The sequence below is a fragment of the Mercurialis annua genome, linkage group LG6 (genome assembly GCF_937616625.2).
Source record: "Mercurialis annua linkage group LG6, ddMerAnnu1.2, whole genome shotgun sequence".
Lineage (NCBI taxonomy): Eukaryota > Viridiplantae > Streptophyta > Magnoliopsida > Malpighiales > Euphorbiaceae > Mercurialis > Mercurialis annua.
The window spans coordinates 46,450,217-46,476,170 of NC_065575.1; the positions used below are offsets into that span (position 1 = coordinate 46,450,217).

Genomic DNA, 25,954 nt, shown 5'->3' on the forward strand with positions numbered 1-25,954 from the left:
ATGTGTAGCCGCCAATTTATCATCCCTTGCAAAGAATTTGCAGCGCGACAAAACAATGGCTACTACAATTTGCTTTCTCCAACCAGCTCCCTTGAAAACAGAAAAAACTCTCAAACTCAACTGCTTGTACAGCGCTCCTAAAATCACCTGCTCGTCCGTCGCAACCCAATCCCAATCAGCTAAACAGCATCTCCTCACTCTCATCTCAGACCAAGACCGCGGTCTCAAATCACAGAAAGACCCTGAAAAACGAGCTTTAATTATCCAAGCCATTGATGAACTGGCAGAACTGGGCAAAGGATCCGTCACCACCGATAATTCACTGTCTTCCACGTGGCGGTTGCTTTGGACTACAGAGAAGGAACAGCTTTTCATTGTGGAGAAAGCGCCGCTGTTTGGTACCCTAGCTGGCGACGTTTTACAGGTCATTGACGTTGAGAAAAACTCTCTCAATAATGTCATCACTTTCCCTCCCGACGGTGTTTTTTTTGTTAGGTCAAATATTGAAATCGCTTCTAATCAGAGAGTTAATTTCAGGTACTTCATATGTTTAATGATTTTGAAAATTTATATGATATTTAGTTGCTGTTAATTAATTAATTAATAAATGCTTCTTCAGATTTACAAGTGCGGTTTTGAGAGGGAAAACTTGGGAGATTCCGTTACCTCCGTTTGGACAGGGCTGGTGAGTATGCTGATTCTGTTAATTTTCTATTTTTATAGCAGTAAGTTTTGTTTCTACACTTGTTTAGAATAATGTTAGCATAATTAAAGGGTTTTAGTAAAGTTTTAGCTAGTTGTCGATTTCTATGATTTAGCTGAACTATAAGACACTTAAGTTATTATTTTTTTATTTGTTAAATTTGGCAACTCGGCTTTCATTTTCCTAAAATAGGGGTTAAAATCGCAATTCCGGTCAATATAGGGGATAATTTTCCGTCGGCCACATAAGCAATAATTCGCCTGAATTCACCAAGTAAGGGTTAACAAAATGTAAAAAATGAAATAATAACCGAGTTTAAAAAGTTTAAAGTTCATTAACCGCAAAAACGTTTATATATGTGTGTTAATGCTTCTGGATAATGTATAGGTTTGAGTCGGTGTTCCTTGATGATGACATTCGAGTAGCGAAGGATATCAGAGGAGATTATTTAGTTGTTGACCGGGCTCCTTATGCCTGGAAAGAATGAAGGGCAAACATGGTGATGTACTACAATGTGATGATTCTGGAAAGATTTAAAGGTAGTGTCTTATAACATAAACAAATAATTGAACCATATAGATAAATTTATTGCTTATCTTAGGGATGATGTTACCGCCACTTCAGACCAACTGGATCGATTTAATAAATCATTTCCTTTGGTTGACTTACCATTGTAGTAGCTTTATGTTGTTCCCAGTATGTAAATTTCATTGAATGGAGAACACGGCGCCTCCTTTTCACCCTCCGCAGAGTTCTTAGTGGACCAACTGTGAGGCTCGTTGCCGTTAGTTCTGCATTTTGTTATTTGCTTCTGCTGTTGTGCATTTTGACCTTATTTCTCTGCATTGCTTTTAACTTCTGCTGGAAGAGTAATGTTAGAATCTTCAGTCGTCGTTCCATCGTCAGTTTCTTTTGTTACGGCTAAGGTCATTTGCCTCTCTATCATAAGGTTTGGCAACTGTTAGCTTGCAATTAACTGTTTGGTACACTGCTCGTCTTTTGGAGTTTCCTGTGTCAGCTTGTTCAATTATCTCTATGTCGCACTTTCTTGTTTCAACCATTATTTAGTTATGAGGTATGATTATGTTGAAATTGGAGTTAATGCGATATGTCATGTGGAATTCATGGAGATTCGGGTTACCTCAAGGAAGCTTCTAAAATCTGTTAGTCCTTACTTAGATGCTCCATTCAAGTGTCAACTCTTTTTAGCAGTTTTAGTGCTAGGCTTCTGAATTAGAAATTCATTAGAGCTGTTATACCATCCATTTCGGATGATTTTTGATGATATCAGAATACTTTGGCTAAGACTTGAGAGGTTTAGGATCATGTTTGAACTTTCTTTTTCTTTTCTTACATTTTAGCATAATCTATGATTTACAGGTGAGATTTTTGTTTTCAAAACTTAAATTAGGGTAATCATCTTATCTTTTTTGTCCATTTTCTGCCACCTCCTCCTATTATCCTGAAGTGAATAATTTTATTTTTTGATGCTAAATTATGACAGTTTTTAATCAACTTGTCAGTAGATAAATATTTGATAACTCTCTGTACTCATGAGGTTCTCTGTCATATTAGAAACACACTGAATTTTGTTGAGGATGTTTTTCATCTACAGTATATTTGTCATATGTTTTTGTTTTGCTTATAATATAAATATGAAATAGCCTGATCATTGTAAGTTCCTAATTTTTAGATTCGAATCTGCTTACGGGGATGGCGATTTACAGCTTATGAATATCAGTGCGTGGTGATTATTTAATTGTCGCTCGTGCTCCTTGGTCAGAATGAGTATATGATCTGGTACGTACCACTTGTCTATGAACCAACCAACAACTTGGTTGAAATTATATATACTTGTACATGTTCGTATAATTTGTTTATTGCGGCTTGGATTTTACTGTGCCACTTGATGAAATAACGAGCCTTGTACATAATTTGTTGATCATCTAATTGATAGAATGATTATAGCAAGTAAGTCGAAGTATTCGAGGTTGAATCCGCATGGACAAATTCCAAAACTGTTATTAGTTCAGTTTTTTTTAAAAGTAACTTGTTCTTTTGTTTTGAAACAAGTAATAAGTTATAACTAAATAATTAATATAAAAATTGTTTTGTTAATTACTGATTACTAGTGTTGAACCACACAAAAGAAGCAACTTATCAAAAATAAAAATTGTACCGACAATTATAAAACTGTACAATAAATACTGCATTTCAGAGTACACAATAGGCATAGGCATTCCAATAAGAAATACATTCCGAAATTGGTGGGGCGAAAGGTCTCTCCAAAAATGGGTTTTATTTGTCTCAATCAATGGAGCTGAAATTCACGACATAATTAAGGAGAGATGAATTGAAAGTGGGCCTCCGGTTGTGTGGGTCTAAAATTATTCCAGGCCTCAAATATTATGGGCCCAAGAAATACGATAGGTGGCAAGTTGAAAGTTGAAACTACTGTTTTGCTGTCAAGTTACATTATGGCGGCGAGCTCGGTTTCAGACAAGCAGACTGCTTCTTCTTTTCATTTCATTTTTTTTTCCAATTCTGCCATAAGATTTCAAGATTCCTAAATGAGCACATTAAAGAAAAACAATTCTAAGAATAGTGTTGTCGTTTTAAATAACCAGATTCACCTAAACTTTAGATTCATTCAAGCAACAATATTAATTTAATACACTGTACGTAAATGTTTACTGAATTTGAAACGTGATAATCGATCATATTAAATAATTTTATTAAAAAATATTAAATTATTAGATGTGCCCTAAACAATTATATCATCTTATCTGCTTGAGGTAAAATAAAAATAACTAAGTTGTCGTTTGTGATACCGACCTAATAATATTCGAATTCCAAACGAGTCTGAGATTGCCTCAACAAATCTCCATGGCTCGTCTACTAAACCCCGCCACTCATAATAGTCATATCGTCTACTTCAGTGTTTAGTTGAACTTGTGCGAAATTCCGCTTTGCGCAAAATGTTGATAGGACATGTGAACGTTGTCTGAGTAATTAACTAGCTAGTAACCGCTCTTTATCACCGTGATATAATAGATAGCTGTTCCATAATAGCTTATAAATATCATAGGGTAGACATTGAGGTGGATAATTGTTGGTGCAGAATGACCATGGGTCAGACAACATATTCAACTCAAAGTCTTAAAGCAATGAGTTAATTAGTTCATTTCACTTATATATTTTACATTCTATTTACAATTTTCTAATGTATTTTAAAAAAAACTTTTCAATGTGAAATTTTTCATCACATGTTATTCAACAAGTTCTCCTTAAAGTGTAATATTATTTTATATCGAAGATAAGATTCCAATCCTTTCATGCTGCACAACTGTGGTCACCATATTCCACCCTAGCCGGACTGGCTTTATCAGTTTTTGGCTAAAAAGAGCGCAATGTATATAAAGAATACATTCATGAGGCTGAAACAAATGTGAGAACCATGTAACTATAGACTGAACACCATATTTAACTCAAAATTATAAGACAACGGATTCATTTCATTTATATGTTGCACATCTTATTTATAACTTTTCACTACAAGAAAACAGGTGATTAGCGACGTACGTAATTTATAAATTAAACCAATCAAATATTAGAAATCTAATATATATTTTTTTCACTTCATATTTTTAATAGCATTTAATTGATTTGGTTCATAAATCTATCATAAACCGAATCCAAGCAAAAAAAATTCTCAAGTTGCTTGGAAGGTGACACGACATGAGAATAGTGAAAATGGGTGATGAGTAAAGAAGCAACGTGGATGGTGAAGGTTTGTTGAAGAGGATGAGAATACGTAGATTTCTGGTGCAGATCTTTGGTGGTCCCTATAATCCATCAACTTTTTAAAGTGTTTTCCTTTAGGGTTACATTTGCGTGCGGTTGCCGTGCCCAAAACTTGCACTCTTATTTCTAGGGGTGGGCAAAAAAACCGGTCAAACCGATTAACCGAACCGAAACCGGAAACCCGAACCGGAAAATGTGGTTAACCGGTCCAACGGTTTAGGTTTAGGTTTTGATTTTTAGTTTTCATGGTTAATGGTTTAGGTTTAGGTTTTGGATTTCTAAAAACCGTGGTTAATCGGTTAACCGGTTTATATATATATATTCATATATTTTTAATAATTAATAAGATATATTTTATGATCTGTAAAATAATATGGATTTTATAATATACACAGTAAAATCTAATTATAAAAATATATTGACATATATTTTATTTAGGAATATTTATATATTTTAGGAGAATTTATATATGAAAATATTTAAAAAGAAATTTGTTTTCCTTATTAAAATATTTACTTAACAGAAATAGGAATATTTAAGTATATAAATAGTAGAAAGTGGACGTGAACAACACCACAAACAATTCAAAAAATACAAACCTAGCTTTAATATTACTCATAAATTATTTATAAATAATAACAGTTTTAAATATTTGCATTGACTTAACTATTCATAAGATAGTTTAGATTTATATTTTTAATATAATTTGAATTTCTATAGGTTTTTTTTGTTTGCTAAAAAAACAAATAGAATTAAAATTTTATTTTTTTTGTCTTTAATTTTTCTAATGGTTATATGGTTAAAAACCGTAAAACCGAAAAACCGAACCGTTTTTTATGGTTAACCGATTTACCGGTTAACCGTTTAAAATTTTAGGTTTAGGTTTTTAATTTTAAAAATCGTATTACAATAGACCGGTTTACAAATTGCCCTCATGGACCGGTTAACCGGTCCATGCCCACCCCTACTTATTTCCTAGTACATGTACCGCTACATTTCATGCCTTTTCTTCAATAAATACGTGGTTGCATTTTGTTTTTTCAACAGAATTTTATTTTACTTTTTAAATTTGACACAAATTTCAAATAAGACTAATCTCGTAATTATAGATAAAAACATTTTTTTGAATAAGTGCATATTCCTTTAGCTTCAAATTGGTTACTACTAATTTTTTTACTATTTCAAGTTCAATTTATATGTAATATTTTAATTATATTTTTCCATCTAAGCTAATAAGTAAAATAAACCAAATTGTGAATATTATTTTAAAAAATTATGAACTTTGTCTTATGATCTTTATGCTAAGTTTGAAGGTAAAATAAATTTTTATTAACTTTTTAGCTCATAATATCTCCTATTCTTAGAGAATAATGTTATACAACCCTCCTTTTTTATTAGAATTATTGGTGGAAGTAATTAATTATAAATTGGTGAAAATGTGACAATCCACCCATATGCTTATGAGGGTGTTTAGGTTCAATCATGACATAATAACTAGAACTAGTTAATAGATGGTTGAAGCTTCACACTTATAAACTCATTTATATTTGTTCTCCTAAGCAATGTGAGATTATCTTTAATTTTTAACCCATTTTTTTTAATCCATATGACGTAATAATGAAAAAGTTGATTTTTAAAATATACATTAGAATTATATAAAATGATTTAAAATGAGGGTTATAAAGTATTTTTCATTCTTAAAAATATAGATCTCGTAGCCCTAACTATAAAAATAATTTAAGTATCATCTTTAGGCCACATTTTGATCATTTATGAAAATTAAATTCAGGAGAAATCAAATTCTTCTTTTTAAAGTCAACAAATTTATTTCAAAAATTGGAAGTAAAATGTCGTTTAGACCAAAAAATTGCTCAGCTAATCAACGTTTTAGACAAAAGAAACCTTTTATGTTTTATTTATGATAACTTTGATTGCTACTTTTTATATATAATTGTTCAGCATAAGCATTGTATATGTGAACTAGGTAATATATAATCTGAATTACGTTTTTTTATTATAACAACTGAAAAAACAAATAAATTTGAGAGTCTTGAATCAAATAATTTACTTATTGGATATTTTTTATCTAAATCATTTGTTTATTTCCTTTATATTATAGATGATGCGGTTGTATGAAGATTTAAATTGAAAATTTATCTAAACACATGGTGGTGTTGTATGAAGATTAATACAATTTTACTATATTAATCTTTATAAAATAAAAATATTAATTTGATAAATTCCCAATTCGTTTGTTCATAGTTTTCAGTGCGATAGTGACATGGAGAGGCTAATGGTCCTGAATCTTCAATTCAAGGATGGGATATTTTTGGCTTGTCATTGAGAGAACATATAATTGAGAATATAATATGCACTTATTTTGTCAGAAATACCCTTGCTTTCAATTTTCTTAATCATATATTTGTATGTTTGGTGAGGAGTGAAATGTTGACATTGCTTGTGCATTGTTGAAACCAAAAGAATTATACATCGACCGGTTGGATCAGAATATTGATGTCCAAATTATATTTACTTTAGGTCAACGATAGATACTAATGAAATTTTAAATGTAAGAAAGGTGATCGTCTTGTTTGTATAATTAGAATGTTGATAACATATTATTAGGGAACAACTCTTAGCGCATAAAAAAATCACCAAGTCCGACAATATCATAATCAGTTTTAACAATTTCAATTAAATAGGCCCACTACAAGAAGAGGAATCACCCGAGACGCATCAACTCGACACCTTCTATTTCCCTAAAAACCTTAATAGTCGCATAGATTTGCAACCGAGATAGAGATGCGATGTGCAAAGCAAATCAATACCGAACTAGACATAGTTTAGTTGCTCAGGAAGATCGAAAACAAAGACACAACGAGTCAATTACATATGAGAAGTGTTTCTTGCATCATTCTTATATGACACATTTTCAAAACGTATAACATAATTGCACACCTCATCAATCAATCCAGGTATTAGTGAGAAACACCTGACTTGTTGTAGACCTTCCATATATACTTTCATCGAGATAAAATTCTAACCACATTTTTTTTTGTAATATTTTTTTTTCTACTCATACTGATTTGAGTGTCAAAGTGAAAGGTCATTTCTTTCGACGTTCTTTCGAACTTTTGTTCTTATTTTTTAAACTATTCACAGTTATCAAATCACCTTGCAGTTCGGTGATTTATCAGTTATGATAATTAAAAGTTGTCAGTTTTAATAAGAATAGTTATATATTTTTAATTTCTTTGTATACATAACTGTTTAAAATTTATAAAACATTTGTTTTATGTCAAAATAATTGATTATCAAACTACCTTTTTTTTCTTTTAATGGAAATTATCAAACCACCTTGGCCTAACACAAAATGCAGATATTGGTAGCTTTGCCAAACCTACCAGCATCTCTATTAGTTTTCCATCGCAATCACTACCATTACCATATCTTTTCCCCCTATTTTAACAACATTTCAATTTCTTTTATATATAACTAAATTTTTAATTATACATCTCATTGATTCCTACGATGCCATTAATTATAGAATTTTACAGAAGATAAACAATACGAAAATTAAATTCTATTTAGGCATGCAAAAATAATATATTGAAAACTTTCAATAGCAAAATCTCTATAATTATAAATAAATATCTATAAAATCTCAATTTATTATTATCTTTCTTGTTAGCTCATACATAATCATCATATAATAATTAATTAACCATATGTCAATATCTTAATGTGACTTTAGTATTAAGAAAAAGAAGACCGGCATATGTTTGTTTATTTTATTACAATTGATAGTGAACAAAGCATGTGATGATAAGATGGTATAGGCTTGTTGTTTAGAAAAAGAAAAGAAAAATAAAAATAAAAATGGAAGAAAAGAAAAGTAATAGCATATGGTGCACGCACACTTAGAACGCCAAAATGGATGAAAGGAGATTCAAAACATGTTAAATTGAGGTCATTCATCACGTCATAATAACACTATTTTTATTTAGAATAAAATAGAGCAAATTGTCGTAACATTTTTTTTTTGCATTTATCATAATGTATACTTGTGTATATATATTTTTTGAATGAAATGGTGAGATTTTTAAATTTAAATTACCTTAATAATTAGAATGTCCTATAATGTTTATTTTATTCAAAATCCAAATAAATTCATGTTGAATTATTATAGATACTGGCGCATACTCTTTTAATTGAATATTTAAGCTCTTAATGTCGTAAACTTATATTAATAGTAGCTAAAATATAATATTTAGAAAGATTTTTTTTACTGAACATGATCATAGAAACTATTTTCTACGGTAAAATATTTTTAAAAATAGTACTATATATTATATAGATTAATTAGTGTCAATCCGCACAGGTGTTGTGGTCGGTCTCGACACTTGACTGGTGGAAAATGAGTGTGGACGCGGTTGTCTTTGTGGGAAGAAATATCAGAAAATTTAAGTCTTATTGATATGAAAATTAGTGAATACAAGGAGTACTACTCCTTTTATACTGATTACTACAGATTACTTCCTAACTAAGCTATCTATACTAGCTAGAAAAACACACATTCTGTGTGTGCAATGCCAGACTGTACTGAGCTGACATGAGATGTACAAACAAGCTATGTTTGACCTTGAAGCTTGGTGTTTGACTTTAAAACTTGCAACAGCAGGTTGAAGCTTGCAGCAGCAGAATGCAGCTAAACTGTAGAAGAAGAATCAATAATTCTGTTAAGAAAGGCATAGGGGTTGCCTACATGGTCTGTGATGAGCAAAGTTGGATCAAGAAGACAAGAGTATGAGTCTCTTCTCTCTTAAGATGGCAAGAATTATTGATAATAAGAAGACTTTCGATTGGTTAAAAAGTTCGTCCAATATAATTTTGGAATATGATGCTTTGGAGGTCACTAACGACGAGGGTACTGACCCTTCAGCGACGAATGTATTAAACTAGCTACATAATTATTTAATTTATCTTTTTATTTTTGCAAATTGATTGTAATAATGTTGTTATTTACAAAAAAAAAACGTTTTTCTTTATCAAATGAGCAGGAATGATTTAATAGTTTTTCTGCATTTTTTGAAGGTATGTAACTATTTTTGATTTTAGCTTAATGATATTACTCTATTTTAAAAAAGAAAATAACGCCCCTTTAAAAAGTTAGTGTCCTTTTATCATATATTTTTTGGCCACATATTTAATATAGTTTAATTGTTAGATAAATGTCTTCATAACATTATGAATTTATGAATTCCAAAGTTTAAACATAAAGACTCCCAAATAACGTGCGATATAAATTATTTTTATATGCGACCAACGCATTAAAGAAATAACGCCTCTTTGGTTGGAGTCTAAATTGTCATAATTTGGCGAAAGCCGTTATGATTTAGTTAGCACCCAAGTAGTGTTTGACTATTAGTCAATTCAACAGAAGTGCAAATGGGACATAAACAATAATTAATTAATTCAATATTCCACTAAACCTTTTCTGAGTTCACTAAAAAAGTTAATTAAGCACTTGTCTTTTTTGATTAAGGAATACAATTAGATGCACACTGTCATAAAATGCGTTTTTGAACACATCTTCCCTTTTCTTGATGGAAAAAGGCTTGGGTCCACTTGATGCTTATCAGCTTTTAAGTTGTACAATTTTTTGTGTGTGTATCACACCATTCCTTTTTGTCCTAATCGATATTCACCTATACTTTTCACTTATAATATTGCCTATCATTTAGTTAAATATAAATTATACTTCACCCATTCTTTAGTGAAATATGAATTAAGATAGTAATTCTAGATTTTGAATTAAAATTAGCTATGATTTTATGAACCTTATATTGTAATACAGTATATATTTAGATATTGTAATTATTAAAATAGAATTTTGATATGATAAATAATGGGATAATTATTTGTGACATGGTCGATTTAAACAATACGACATAAAATTATACTGATTTTGACTGAATAGATATCATATATAAGGACAAACTTATTATAATATAAAAAACCAATTAATCGGATCTATAATTTATCTAATTTGTAAATAATATGTTGAAATTAATTTAATTAGTTATATTAATGAATTAACTCATGATACATAATTAAAATGTATTCATATAATAAATATTTAAAAAATTTGTTTTAATATTGTAGCATTTTTAGTTATTACATTTAACCAATACTTCTATTTATATATACATTTAAATTTATATGTAATAGATTACTAAGTTTGTTTAATTAATTACTATAATGTAGTTTATTTTAAAGGTATTCAATAAATGTTCATGTACTATAATGTGTATATATTAGTAGACAGATTAGATAATTTATTTTGTCTTCATATATTAAAATAATATCGTGAATTCAAGATTTTTATATGCTTTTTAAAGAAATTTTTACTTGAATTATTAAATATATATACACTATATTTAGATGGTGAGTATATAAGTCGTTTATGATAAGCTAATAATAATTATAGATCCTAAATACATTTAGTAATCTTGAAATAAATTTATTAATTTTTGGGAGAGAAATAAACGGCTGAGATTTACGATCACAGAAGAATAGATTTGGAGGTGCAAAGCAGGGAAATAAAACTGAGAGGAGACATGGCTTAAAGGCAAGTGGTGGTAGCTACTTGCTAAAGCTACGCGGTACTGTACTTTTCATTAATCACATTCCCTATTTTACCCCTTAGAATTTAATTTAATTACATTTATGTCCCTTTCTTGTTTTAGACACCAACAGTTACGAAGATGACTCTTTTAGCTCTGTACTTTACTTCCGTTTTCACCACTTAACGTCTCCCAAGATAAACTCTTTCAGCCTCACCCCCGCGCGTACATTCACTCTTCTTCATTTGTTTCCATGCCTTGTATTTTCTCTTATTATTTAAATAAATTATTTATATAAGATTGATATTTTATAGGATATGGATAACAAATATTTTGAAATTTAAAGATTCAATATTGGTATTATTTTGAATTTAAATCTGAAGATTAACCATTACAAATATTTTTGTAATTTAAATTATAAACTTTTGTTAAAAAAAAGTTAAGAGTGATTGAATTTTGTTATAATGAATTAGATAATTATATATTATGGATGTTCGTTTTTACAATTATAGATGAAATTTAAATATTCAGTCTACACCAAATTAAAAAATTGTAAGTTCATTACGATTTGCATTTAAAAAATGAAGTGAACTAAATGATATTTTTTTGAAATACATTTGTCATTTTTATTAGGTAGGGTCGGAAGGCTATGTTAATTGTCGTATGCAACTTCATCTATAGGAAGAGCTTATTTTTTTTTATTTTAAAAATATATTAAAAATCAATTTTATTATTGCTAATTATTTTTTTATCAAAAATAGCCTACTCTAATTGTCAGCGGAGGTTAGCGGGAGTTAATGTCAAATATTTTTTAAGTAGGCGCATTGTCCGTGAATGTTGAGGGTCGAACTCTCAACTTTATACACATATCATTAGAATTTAGCCAACTGAGCCAAGTCTCTAAGTGTATTATTGCTAATCTTAAAGCATATGTTTCAGATGAATATATTTTTATATATACTGCCTTAAATAAAATTGCGAGGGGATGTTACTAACCTTTTCAGAGCGTGGAGGAAGAAACTGAATCATAAGTATGGCAGAAGGAAGAACCAGAAGAAGACAAGCAAAGGCAAAAAAGCAAAAAGCAAGGACACATCTGTCATTTTATCCATCTAAATTTTTTTAAGGTTCACATCTCTCACTCTCACTCTCTCTCCTAACTGAAAACGACTGCAAGCAACCTGTGGTCTACCTGTGTACATATTTCTCCTCTCCATTAATTTATTATTATTTGTCCTCAACATTTTATACACACACCGACTCACAATCCATTGCCATGTATCTTTTTATATAAATACTTTAAGCAACATTTTACTCTTCCTCCTCCTTATTAATCCCTCTCTCTTCTTTTTTCGCTCTGTTACTGTTACCTATACAAATTATTCGCCCGCCCGCTAGCTCCGATGGTGGATCTCCAAACTGTATGTTGCATGTGCGGCGACGTCGGTTTTTCCGACAAGATTTTCCGCTGCAGCAAATGCCGCCACCGCTTTCAACACTCGTACGCCGCCTTTCTCCTCCATCCATATACACAAACACACACATATATATAATCACATGCATGTACATATATATATCTTGTTTGCTGTTGAGCGCTTATATTATTTGAGCTCGTTCATGCATGTATGCATTTATCGTCATCTTGATAGCCACATATAACTGAATTCATATATTTTCTCATCAGAGTTAGGTTAATTTACAATTTTCTGTTTAAAAATTTCTGATGATAATCTTGAATATATATAATTCAACAGGTATTGCAGCAACTACTACAGCGAATTTTCGGAGCCAATTAAGCTATGTGATTGGTGTCAAAGCGAAGAAAGAAATGCCAGACATGGAAACTCTTCAAAGAAATCTATCGGACTCAACGATATCGGAGGAATCACAAACCGATCGGAGTATTCCTCAGGTGATAAAATCAAGCAACATCATGATCGAGATGACAGCGCCGCCGCCTCCCCCGCTGCGGAGAAAGGAAAGTCCGCTCCAAGTGGTGTACCGTCGCCGAGAACAGCAACTCGCAGGTACAAGCTTCTTAAGGATGTCATGTGTTAGAAAAACAAGATCACCTGGTGATCATATATTATATAGTAATTATATATAGAGTATAATCAAACTATATGTTATAATGAAGCTGTGAGTTTTTGCTTATGTTTTTGATGATGATCGGATAAGTTTTGTTAATAAAATAATGCCAACTTTAGTTTCCTGAATATGATCTGTGGCACAAAGTTCGATCTCAAGCTCTAACTTTTTCCAGAATTCCTTTTGTACTACTACCTATAAATATATAAACTTTTTAGCTTGTTTTGTTATTATTGTATGCGCATAGACCTCTAAAAAGCATATGAATTTTGACCTATATATAGTTTTCGTGCATAATTGTCGAGCAGACAATATCAATAATAATTGGATCATGACAAATTAAAGAATCTGATACGGTCGGAAAATAAACTATGAGTAAAACAACCAAACGGTGATGATCAAATGTTGGATAAGTATGAGCATACAAAAATGTGGATCATGTGTTCGTTCGCAGCACATAAACGAAAAAAGCTATAAGTGTCGGATAATAAGTGGATTATAAGTGTCGGATAATAAAATGTTAAAGTCGTGGGTTCAATTTTTTACGTGATAAAGAAAAACTAGGTGGATTACTTATATATATTTTGTAGGGGTTATTTTGTTTGGAACTAATTTTGTAGGGTTTATGTGTGAGAGTAGAGTAGTGGGTTATTGGGAGATTTTGGGAGCTATGGTTGAGTCTCTTAAGGAGAATTGAATGCTTTACCCCAAAGAATAGAAATTCATAGTACCTAAACCTGCAAACTTTTACAGATTCATTGAAAGCCTTTAATTGCTAGGCCCCTTCTTTTTTTTGGCGGAAGACAACTAGCAAGTCCAAACAAAGAAAAAAAGAACAAATAAGGAAAAATTACATTGGTTGTACGTGTATAAACTTTTTTAAATTCATTATTTATTTCAGTGTAGTAACTTATATTTCTTTCTTTCTATTTTTTTCTTTTTTTTTTAGAAAAAGTATATCAAATCGGTATTATTAACTGCTTTTAATAACCAATGTACTAAAATTATAAGAAATATTTCATAATTATTTAATTTTTATTGTCATAGCAAAAAATAAAAATAGTATTTGCATATGAACACTTGCTTACTTGAAATAAATAATAAATCATAACTATAAATTTAAATTTATTGTAGGCTTTTGTTAGTAGTCCGTTGATTAAAAAATTGTTCAAAGTACTCGCTACACATTTAAAAAATTGAAAATATTAATTAAAACAAATAAAATTTAAATACAAAAATAGTAGCTTCATAAAAATTCAGACACAGTTAGTATTAAAAATTTCCAAAAACATAAATATCAATATCATAAAAATCAAGTTTACTATATATGAAGAAATTTCTCACTTATATAGAATCTTCATATAAACTCCTCTCATGAGAACTTTACTTTGTTTAAATATTGGAATGTATTTATATAAGAATGGTTTACCATGAAATCGAACTGGATCAAACAATTCCTGATCATAATTAATTAAGGGATGATGGTGCATCTTAGTGAAAAGACGAGATGATTTGGGGAAGATTGATAATGTATAGTGGGTTATCAGTCAGTTCATTGTTCTTGAAATATTAATATAGATATTTTTTTCTAGCTAATATTTTTTTTATGAATTTTCTAGCTAATTATTTAATTATGAAGATGATTTTGTGTTAAATTCCGATTAGACTAATTGATAAGGTCTCTTCCACTGAATTTGGTTTGGCCATTTATGACAAACCAACAAAATCTCCTTCTAAATGGGGATATTGATATGAAAATGAAGCCAAAAATAATTTAACATTCATTTATAATCTCTTTTTAGTTGACAATTAATTTTCCCTCTGCCTAACTAAGGCTTTTGATATTCATGTGAACCTAATTTGAAGATGAAGGCAACTCAAATCGCTATAAATAGCAAATTATGACTCAGTACTATGTGTCTCCTCTTTCCTTAATTTTCAAACTATCATCAACTCCTCACATGCTTTGTTTGTTCTTTTAATTAGCAAACAAATCAAAGATGGACATTATTATCTCTTTTAAGCAACACATTTAATCAAAATCTCACATTTTTTCTGTTTTTTCACAATACAAATTTCATTCTAAGTACTATTTGATTTTTTTGTTTAAGTATAGTCCCATCTTTTAAATTTTTTAATTTTAATCCATTTTTTAATTTTCAGTTTTAATTATAGCAACTTGTTTAATTACGGTGAAAAAAATTCAAATATATTTTTCATATTGTTGCATATTTGATTTTGTTTATGATAAAAATTCAACTTTGAATAATATAAAGCAATATAAAAAATATATTTAAGTTTTTCTCCTCTTCAATTTGAACAAATGGCTATAATTAAAATTAAAAATTAAAAAATGAGTCAAAAGTGAAAATTTTGAAAGATTGGGTTATAAAAAAACGGAAAATATTAAAAAGGTGTGATATTTTCGAATGATTAAACATTTTTAATTTGATATAAAAATTGTGATCTTTTCAAGTTCACTCATTTTAAGAGGTATCTATACCCTCCTTTACAAATAAAAGATGTAGATCAGCTTAAAGAATTTAAGTTTATATTTGTCATTTTATAAGAAAATTTGTAAATTTACCTAACTTGACGTATGAAATTGAAGTGAGCCCAATCCTTTATATAGGATATTGATTTTTTTTTTATCAAAAATTGAAAATTACGTGTCAAATTAAATTAAATATTCCAAATTTTAGATATGTATCATTTTCACTAAATTTTATATAAGCATCTATATTCAATTTCAATTCTTAGTTTTAGAAATTTATTTTGATTGGAATGATTTGGGTTTCATGTCAAATTGTATTCTTCTTCTTGCACAAGCTGACAGAAATTTTCATCATCCCTTTTTGCAAATTCGACATGCATATGAAGAAAATCCTACACACCTATAAAATATATATACATTAAATAAAATCACAAATATATTATTAATAGATATATGGAGGTAATAAAATCACAAATATATATAAAGTTGTAAACATATCTGCTCGGAAGATTCTGAAGGATTGCTTGTTTGTCTTCCGGAAAACGTCGATATGGTTGGCTTATGAAACACACGAATAAGCAAGTCGCTATTATTTGGCATTATTAACGTAAGAAATCCTGTGAATCCAATAGAAATAAGTTCTTCTTACTAGTTTACATTAGTCAATTGAAGCTTCAATTAGTTCCAACTTGAACTAAGATTTATTAGGTGGGGGCATTTACTATCCCACTACCCACAAACATAAAATGTTTAGTTAATTAATTTAATTAATTAGGTCAACCTAAGCAACATTGAATAATATACATAGAAAATTGCTTGGTGACGGACAAACATAACAAGATATAGGAGGGGGTGAGGATGGGGTCGTAATAATATGCTAGTGGTAAAAAAACGCAAATCTTTACGACTTATTGCAATTATATCTAATTTTTTTAATTTTTGCAATAATATTCAAATTGCATTTTTTTATTGTAATAATATCCAAATTGCATTTTTGTAGCAATAATAGTCAAATTGATGGCTAAACTTGTTGTTTTTAATTAAGATATTAGTCTATTATTATTTTTTGATATATAATAATTTAGTAAAAGTCCCAAGAAATGGCAAAAAACTCAAAAACATTCACATAAAAAGTGCAATTTGGATATTATTACAACAAAATAGTATAATTTGAATATTATTGCAAAAATTAAAAGATTTGGATAAAATTGCAACAAGTCGGAAAGGTTTGGGTCTTTTTTGGCATTAAGCCTAATATGAATTATATAAATACAGTTTCATTATTTAAACATATTTATTTTTTTTTATTTTTTTATTTATGACTACCTTTTAAAATGTTTAATTTTTATTTTTATTTTCAATTTTCAGTTTTAATTATTGTTATTTGTAAAAATTAAAATAGAAAGAAAAATAAATAAATAAATCCTTCATATTTTTCATGTTTGAAATATTTTATAATAAAAGTACAAATTGGAACAATATGATACAAATAAAAAGTATATTTGAACTTTTTACACACCAATATGGACAAATAGCTACAATTAAAATTGAAAATTGAAAAATATGTTAAAATTGAAAATTTTAAAAGATGAGATTATAAATTAAAAAAGTCGAAAAAGTGAGATATTTTTCGGATAATTAAAACTAAATAAATTGATGTAATTAATAATAAAAAAATAGTAAAGCTGAATGATTTTTTTAATTGGATAATAAATTCTTTGCAAAAAAAGTCGAATGATCATTCATAGTTCTAGAGATTTATGGCTCCGCCGCAATGGACAAATTTTACTTCCATTGCAGCACTTGGATAACATAGGGTCGAAAATGTCAACGATAAATCCATAGTGCATATAGCTTTTGTAATTTCTAATTTACGGCTATGACAATTCATTTTATTAAATGAGTTGAAAATGAACCCATATGACTCATGAGCACAATCTAATATTGCATAACAAAATAATACTACCACGACAAAGTTTTGATGGGTGATTGAATGTTGATTGACTTTCGATGAGCACAATGATTCTGATTCTATATATGTGTTGATTTTCTACATAATAAAATATTTGGTGGTTGAAGCATCTAACTTTCTGAAATGTAAATGCGGTCGTTCTATCCTTGATCGCGAAACACAGAGGTCTCGTCACGTTCATCAAGAATAACACCGCAAGTAAAAGATGAGGATACCAATAAATAAAAGTCCATACTTTTATTTAATCTAGATGGTTAAAGCGTTTTCAAGTGCATCAAAAAATAATAAACTCGAATTATGCCTCTTTAACCAACGACTAACAAATTGGACTTTAGTCGTAACTATTAGTAAAAATAAAACTTTTTTTTTGGTGATTTACGTAAAAATTGGATTGTCATATTTTCTCTTATTCTTTTTTTTTTCATATAATAAAATTGTCACTTTTATATTTTTATAAACATAAAACAATTATCATATTTAATATCAGTTGAAAAATTATCAATATACCCTTAAGATTTTAGTGTATGTGCATTGAATATAGTGCTGGTGTCTACACTTATACCATCTGAATTATGACTCATTGATATTAGGATTGGAATTCTCTCAAGTTCATTTGAACTTGAGGTGGTCATGTTTACGATCAACACTGTTTATTATAAAATAAACGGTGTAGATTAATTTAATTAAAATTGTACTTTTTTTATCTACACCGTTCATTTTGTAATGAACGGTATAGATCGCGAACATGATCCCCTCAAGTTCAAAATAAACTTGACAGAATCTCAATCCTTAATATTAATGCATTTCTTGATTCTTGTAAAATTGATTTTTTTTAATTTTTATGGGGCAAAGATTTTTTATTATAATGAATTTGCGAGTATATTAAAACCATAAAAATTGGTCTCCAGTACTTAAAGGGTTTACACACATCTAAATTACAGTTCTGAAAAATAAAAAAATAAAATCAATATTATCTAATTCAAGATCTGGAGAAATCCATACACAAATAAACAAAAGTTGAATTTGAGCTACACCTTAATAGAATAGCTAAAACTAAATCTTCACTCTTCGCGACCTAAAATGGATATCACCTCCTTCTCTGCATGTTTTCTTTGATTATTGGAGTTTCCTCTCGCACTCACGGTATAAGTCTCTTTGGCAAATAACATGGTTCTTCGACATTTGGGAATTATTTGGTAAAAAACAAAAGAATATTGAAGCATAAAAAGATAGAGATGAACTTTTTGTTATTCGGAAAATGATGTATACATGAATTTAAGTTTCTTTTGTAATCTTTATTAAAAACTAAATCTTCAGTAATCATTTGCTTTTATTCGAAGACATTGTTGTTGCGATTTTTCTTAATCTCCCACAATAACAAATCATCAAATCAAGTTCAAAATTTCTATATCGACAAGTAGGAATCAAATGAATCCAGTTGAGACTGAAACATTCAAAGAATAACAAAAAAATCCAAAATAAATTAATTTTCGAAATAAATAAATTCCAAACCGTTGAAAAAAAAATCAATAAAATAAAATACGATTCTAAAATTCGAACATACCATGAAATGAGCAAGCAATTGCATCGTCTAATATGAAACGACGAGCTGCCAGAAAAATATAAAGCTATAAATTATCAAATTTTAAATTTTTTAATTTAATTGCTATAAATTTGAAAAAATAAATTGATGAATAGATATTATATTAAAATTCACAAAACAAATTGCAAAAAAAAGTGAAAAGTTGAACTTTTATTCACAAATAATTATAAAAGATCCTATATGGGCTTGCTGGAAATTGCTTCATAATTGGGTTTGAGCCTTAATGTGTAATCTCTGGGTCTGACCAGTGGTTTTTGCTTAGAAAAGAATTCAAATAAATTCAAGTGAAGAGTGGGTAAAAAATCAACAAAACAAAATAAAATAAAAAAGTTTGGAGTTATCAACAGCCAGCCACAGCCCACAGTTGGTGAACTAAATTATCACTTCAACCACTTAATGTGGACCTACCTTAGCTTTTCAGGTGGCTTTCAATATTATTTTCATTACTTTGAGATTTATATTGTTTGAAACCATACATCTCCAATGATATGCAACCATTATTACGGCTGCTCCATTAAACACCAGTCAGGCAGACCCATAAATGTATGCAGTGGCAGAACTAGGGCAAGGTAGGCGGCCACCCCCGACCGAAGAGATGTTCAGGACAGACGCCATGAACCAGTAAACTTAACTGCAATATAGAAATGAGGAATAATTTTTTATTAAAGGGTTAATATCAAAAAAAATCACGAACTTTACACGTTTTCTCATTTTAATCACGTAGTATAAATTTTCTCATTTTCATGCACGAACTACCACTTTTTTTCAATTCATGCACGGTGTTGAGGTGGCACTCATTCATTGCTGTAAATTGACCTCCACCTCAGCGAATTACACCAATAGAGCCGTAACACCTCAGCACCGTGTATGAATTTGAGAAAAAGTGTTAGTTCGTGCATGAAAATGAGAAAATTTAAACTACATGATTAAAATGAGAAAATGTGTAAAGTTGGTGAATTTTTATGACATTAACCTTTTATTAAAAGCTACAAGATGTGGTAAAATATATTTATATACCTATAATTTTAGTATGTTTGATAATATATCATACGCAAAATGATTTTTTATATTCATAACTTTATTTATATTGTTAGATATATCTTTAAATTATAATTTGTACATTCTGATCCGTCAATTTTACAAATTAGAACAAAAATATCTAAGTTATAAGTTACATCTATTTTCAAAATTTATTTTTAGAAATTTTAAATTCTACATAAATAATTATTTAGCAAAATTAATCTTTAGTTTCATTTTAGGAAGGGTTTGTCTTGGTTTAAAATGAGATATATGTGCTTACAAATTGTTTAAATTAAGGTTGGATATATTTGTCCTATTTTATAAAATTGACAAATCTGAATGTCCAAATAATTTTTTATGGAATATATTAAATAAAATGGTTAAAATATATATAAAAAATCATTTTGCATATATCATGTATGACCTTTGCTAAATTAATAGCGCCGATGTAGAGCGATGCTATACGTGTTAGATATTGTATAACTAATCTTATTTAGTGTGTGTGTTTTTATAACATCACGTTACATAGGCTTCAAATGAACTGTGAATATATTTGTAAGTAAAAGTAAAAGTGTATATATATATAAATTTTAAAACCATGATCTATGTGGTAGATAAAATTTAAATTTTTTCATAACTAAATGACATTAGAAATTTAGAATTTAGAAATTTAAGAATAGGAAACTACTAAATAAAGTGAAAGATAAATTATATATCTGATTTTAAAAATATATTATAAAGGAAGAATATTTTATTGGATTACTCGCAAAAGAAACCATGAAAAATGTTTTGTCCAATTAATTAGTTATTGTCTCTAGTCATTATCATAGAAGCTAAAAAAAGTCTTACTTTCTTCATATAAGAAACCAAAATAGCTTGGTTGCTTAATGTTGAAAATAAAAAGAGATTTGAAGCGTAACGTATGTGTGCTATTCAGATTTTTCATATTTATTGTTTTATCCGATTAATTCTTTTCTTTGATAACTTGAAAGAGAATATGTTTATAATAAAAATTAAATTCACGATTTTAATAAAATTTCGTCAATTACTTATATCATTTAACCATAGCTCATTAGTTGTCCTATTAAGGCTTAATGATAAAAAAACCGCAAACATTTACGACTTGTTACAATTTAAACCAAATCTTTTATTTTTTATAATAATAGACAAATTATATTTCATTGTTGCAATAATAGTTAAATTAGTGGGCATATTTGTTGTTTTCAATTCAAATATTAGACTATTATTATTTTTTATGTATAATAATATACTAAAAGTCACAAAAAGTTGCAAAAAACTTAAAAAATTCACATAAACAATACGATTTGGCTAATATTGTAAAAATTAAAAGATTTGGTTTAAATTGCAAAAAATAGTAAAGATTTGAATTTTATTTGCCATTAAGCCTCCTATTAAAATAAGTCTCATTAACTTGCTCAAATCCATGATTGAACTACCTTCAATCTAATTCAAATTTTAATGAAGAACCGTTGGAATCAGTAGAGTCCTTGTTAGATAAATGTTAAAAAGGGGTGCATATGATTTTTGGATTAGCTATTCTTATTCGGATTAATTGCAAAAAAAATTATGAATTACAACGTTTTTGTAATTATAATATAAACTTTAATATTTGACAAAATTAATCGTCAAATTTTATTTTTACACAAAATCAATCATCACTTTCAAATTATTTTTATGATAAATTAATTCTAATATATCTCATGATCTTTAAAGATATTATCTATCCAATTTTATCAAAAACAATATGCTGCATGAAAAATTCATGGACCGGGTTTATTTTAAAATTTCCATGTGGTGCATATTAACATATATTTGCTATTATCAAATCTTTAAAAAAAATTAAAAAGTAATTTATTATAAAATAATTGAAAATAGTAAATTTTATAATTTATATTAATTAGATATTCAACTTTTTACTTGATTTTTAGATATAATTTACTAAAAATGTGAAATTACTAAACCGAACTGCCAAGAAATAAAATCATTCTTCATAGCTGTAGATATATGAATTCATATTGACTAAACTAAATTCGTATATATTTAAATCAAAAGTTGACAAGATATGAATTTCCATGTCATAATATATACTAATATTAATAATGTCATAATAACCTTCATATAATAAAAAAGAAAAATCAATCGAAGAGTTAATGTCTATATAGAATTACATCGAGCAAAAGAATATGAACATTATATACGTAGAAAATTTATCTATCTCGCACAAACTACATGCAGAAAATAAGCATGCATACGATCAGTGTTAAAGACGTAATCCACATGATTCTTAGCTGAACGGCTTGATTCGTAGAAATATCAGACTCTAACAAAGAACCAACTGTGTAATTAGGGTTTGATCCATAAAGAGCTTGAATTCCTTGTATATCATCAACATTCAAATCAACTTTTTTCTTTCTAGGTTTTAGACTCGGATACATCACCGCTTCTTTATCGGAAGAGTGAGCTAACCCTAACAAATGTCCGATTTCATGCACAGCCACCGATTCTAAATCTATTGCAACTTTTGATTTCTCTTTTTTGAATTCAATTGCCCATGTTTCTGCTGCGTCGAGATGAAGCTTACCGGTCTCCGGTGAAAATGAATGCGCTAATACTCCTAATATTCCGTCAAACGGCTCTCCGTCGCCATGGTCGCCGCTGTAAAATCCTATTTTGATGTCGGCGAAATTGTAATCACTTGTCTCCAGAAAACTCACCGGAGTTACTGATGCCCACTTACTAAAAGCACGACTAAAAACCTCTTTTAAATCCGATATCTTTAAAGAACTGCTCAAATTCTCCGGCGAAAATGCATACGTTAGATTCATAGGTATGTTCCGACCCCACCTAGGTTTCCCCGGAAAATAAACATAATTTCTTGAAGTATGTAGTTTGTGCACCGTGTCGGATACACCGCATCGTGGCGCCATTAACTGTGATATGGTGAGAAAGTCAAGCTTACCGGTGACCGGAAGACCTAATTTAGTCTGATACCGGAGAACCGCCGATTCGAATCGAGCGTCGAAGTTATCCGTTAGGTTAACGACGTCTCGTAACGGAAGATAACCGAAATGGTGGAAGTATTTTTTAAGGTGGGACATCCCGCTGATGTGGCTGCCTCTGCTGGCATTAAGGAAGCTACTGAAATTCTGCCACGTGTAGGTTTTGTAGTTACTGATAGTTGGTTCCGCTTGTGAAAATTCTGGTGTTGGTCGGGAAATGGTGGATGGAAGATTGCGGAGGAGAGAAATGATAAAGAAAATGTAGAGATAGAAAGGGAGCATGGTGAATTTTTGGATTCTGATTGCTGGTGAAGAAGGAAGCTTTGTTATAAAGAAATTGGTGGGTTTTAGTAATTGTGATTATATTATGGAAAATTAACTTTATCTATATATGATTCATGAGAAATTCTTGTATTTATTTATGGAGATAAACCAATTTGACTTTGCAAAATTTCAAATTTTATTTTTTAGCATTTGATTTATTATGCCCATGAATAAGAAATATAAATCTCATTTGAGATAACACATTCAAAATTTCTATAGAAAATCACGTGAGTGAAATACACAATTTTAAAAAAATTAAAATATTTGTGAATGAGCGGGACAATTTTACATTTGGAACATTTTTATAAGTCTTATAAAAAAGTTTTATTGCTCTAAGGGACATGATCTAGCTCGATTTCAATTAATCTAAACATGTTAGCCTGTATTTGTATTAAAGAAAATGCTTGTGAAATGGATCCATAGACTATAAAATTAGATGATGAACTATAGGATTAGGATATGACTTGTGAAAGAAATTAGAGATAAACTTGGAAATTAACATAACTTTTTTATCCAATGGTGGTTCTTTTGATGTTGGGTTGTAATAATCTAAAGTCTTTCAAGGATTTGATGATGATAAATCTATTCTTTATTAGTTTTGAAACTAAGATATCCTTCCATATATATAACATTTGTCAACAACTTTACATTCTACAATAAATTAGAACATATCGGGAAACCAAAGAAAGACATTGATTTGCATTATTTCTCTTTTGGTAAACAATTGGACTAAGTTTGGTGACCTAGCAACGTCATTGCGAGAAGTCTAAAATTAAAGTTACCTTTGAACTGTATTTCTCAAGTGTTTGTACCGTACATAAAAGCTTGTTATCCATCCAAATGGGAATTGATTCGTATGATTTCCAAGTCTATTAATCAACTATTTAGACCCCCTGTCACTAAGCCTCCTGAACATTAAAATAAACCGCTAACTGTCGAAACTTTACTTAATGAGCCTGTGAATTTCTTTTGCCGTAACAGACACATGTATAATTTAATCTAAAAAACTCTCCGCTAACATGATACTAAACATACATAATAAGTTTTCAGACAAAAATCAGTACAAATCTATTGCCGAATAAGCGAAATAAATGCTGTCTTATACGCATTTTAGCCGAAAGACCTTCCATTGAAATAATTTAGATGTGGACACCAAATTGCAAAACAATAATAATATGAGTACCTCGTAATTTGGAGTGTTTATTGTACTCGCAATTATGCCACGTTATTTTCTTAACAAGTCTATAAACGTTTGTGATAATTGAATATTCAATTATTATTTATTTTTTATCATTAAATATCCTAAGATCGTAAAAGTTTGTTGATTTATTATATAAATAACACACAATTATTGCGTTGTGTAATTATTCCATAATCTATTAGCCCAATCAAATGAAACATAGTTATATAGATAAGGCTAACTGATTGAAGTTATAAGTTGAAGTGGTTGTTAGTTAGGTTATATGATTGTTGCAGTCATTTCTGTGATTACGTGGGAGCCATGCGTGTAGATGACTCAATCTCCAAACTCCCCAACAAAGTTATACGAACCGCAAGTCTCTCTCTCTAAATCGAAAGAGTCTTCAACGTAGAGATGACTCAACCTTCGACATATATAGCTGATTAATCAACTCCCTCACTACTTTCTTGTGATCAAAACTACAAATAATATCCAATTATCTTATCGATTTTTCAATCGAGTTAATGGATCAATATTAATCAATTTTCATGTTTGAATTATTTTGGATTATTAGATGGGATAGATTGGGGGAATTGATCCCATAAAACCGATTATTTTTCATATTCTTAAATGTCATCATATTTTTCATATTCTTAAATGTCATTATTCGGTTGGTTAATCTAAATTAACCGACATAGTTCAGTTAAATTCAATTAAAGATTTTAATTAATTTGGTTAGTTTCAATTAATTTGATTCGGTAAAGATTGATCCAAGTATTTATTTATTTAGAATTAATATTCTTTGTATTTTTAATGATTTAAGTGAATAAAATGGTTTATTCAGTCTGTTCAATTTATGTTTTAAAATTTTAATTAACTAGAGTGAATTTATTTTGATTAATAATTAATAATTGATGAGGTAAAATAAATTTAATTTTAGTTGAGTTTATCTATACTATATATAAAAGTACGGATGGGGGGGGGGGGGGGACAGGCACTTTTACGATAATACCCTTAATAATAACTAACTAATAATATAAATAAATAATTATTCTAATCTTACTCATAAAATATATTCAAATCCAATCAAAACTCTAGATTTTCTATATTGTAGACTACA

At 29.1% G+C, this 25,954-nt stretch overlaps 3 protein-coding genes across 3 annotated transcripts; 2 read left to right on the forward strand and 1 right to left on the reverse strand.

Moving 5' to 3' along the window:
* On the forward strand, positions 1-2,678 carry LOC126686185 (probable plastid-lipid-associated protein 11, chloroplastic). The gene is made up of 4 exons (XM_050380232.2): positions 1-537; positions 620-685; positions 1,091-1,242; positions 2,397-2,678. The coding sequence occupies exons 1-3, from the start codon at positions 56-58 to the stop codon at positions 1,188-1,190; spliced, it is 648 nt and encodes a 215-aa protein (XP_050236189.1). The 5' UTR covers positions 1-55; the 3' UTR covers positions 1,191-1,242; positions 2,397-2,678.
* A 9,680-nt stretch (positions 2,679-12,358) lies between these two features.
* On the forward strand, positions 12,359-13,454 carry LOC126687545 (uncharacterized). Its single transcript, XM_050382106.2, has 2 exons — positions 12,359-12,634; positions 12,888-13,454. The coding sequence occupies exons 1-2, from the start codon at positions 12,537-12,539 to the stop codon at positions 13,189-13,191; spliced, it is 402 nt and encodes a 133-aa protein (XP_050238063.1). The 5' UTR covers positions 12,359-12,536; the 3' UTR covers positions 13,192-13,454.
* Positions 13,455-22,416: 8,962 nt separating this feature from the next.
* Positions 22,417-23,691, reverse strand: LOC126686224 (metalloendoproteinase 4-MMP). The gene has a single exon (XM_050380269.2). The coding sequence runs from the start codon at positions 23,610-23,612 to the stop codon at positions 22,557-22,559; it is 1,056 nt and encodes a 351-aa protein (XP_050236226.1). The 5' UTR covers positions 23,613-23,691; the 3' UTR covers positions 22,417-22,556.
* Between the last annotated feature and the right edge of the window lie 2,263 nt (positions 23,692-25,954).

What these genes read in the sequence shown, in the direction of transcription:
- LOC126687545 (XM_050382106.2), top strand. Translation starts at nt 12,537, where the DNA reads ATGGTGGATCTCCAAACTGTATGTTGCATGTGCGGCGACGTCGGTTTT. An exon ending in CGCCACCGCTTTCAACACTC is followed by an intron (nt 12,635 to 12,887) that starts GTACGCCGCCTT and finishes ATAATTCAACAG; the next exon opens with GTATTGCAGCAACTACTACA.
- LOC126686224 (XM_050380269.2), bottom strand. Translation starts at nt 23,612, where the DNA reads ATGCTCCCTTTCTATCTCTACATTTTCTTTATCATTTCTCTCCTCCGC.
- LOC126686185 (XM_050380232.2), top strand. Translation starts at nt 56, where the DNA reads ATGGCTACTACAATTTGCTTTCTCCAACCAGCTCCCTTGAAAACAGAA. An exon ending in AATCAGAGAGTTAATTTCAG is followed by an intron (nt 538 to 619) that starts GTACTTCATATG and finishes ATGCTTCTTCAG; the next exon opens with ATTTACAAGTGCGGTTTTGA. An exon ending in CCTCCGTTTGGACAGGGCTG is followed by an intron (nt 686 to 1,090) that starts GTGAGTATGCTG and finishes GATAATGTATAG; the next exon opens with GTTTGAGTCGGTGTTCCTTG.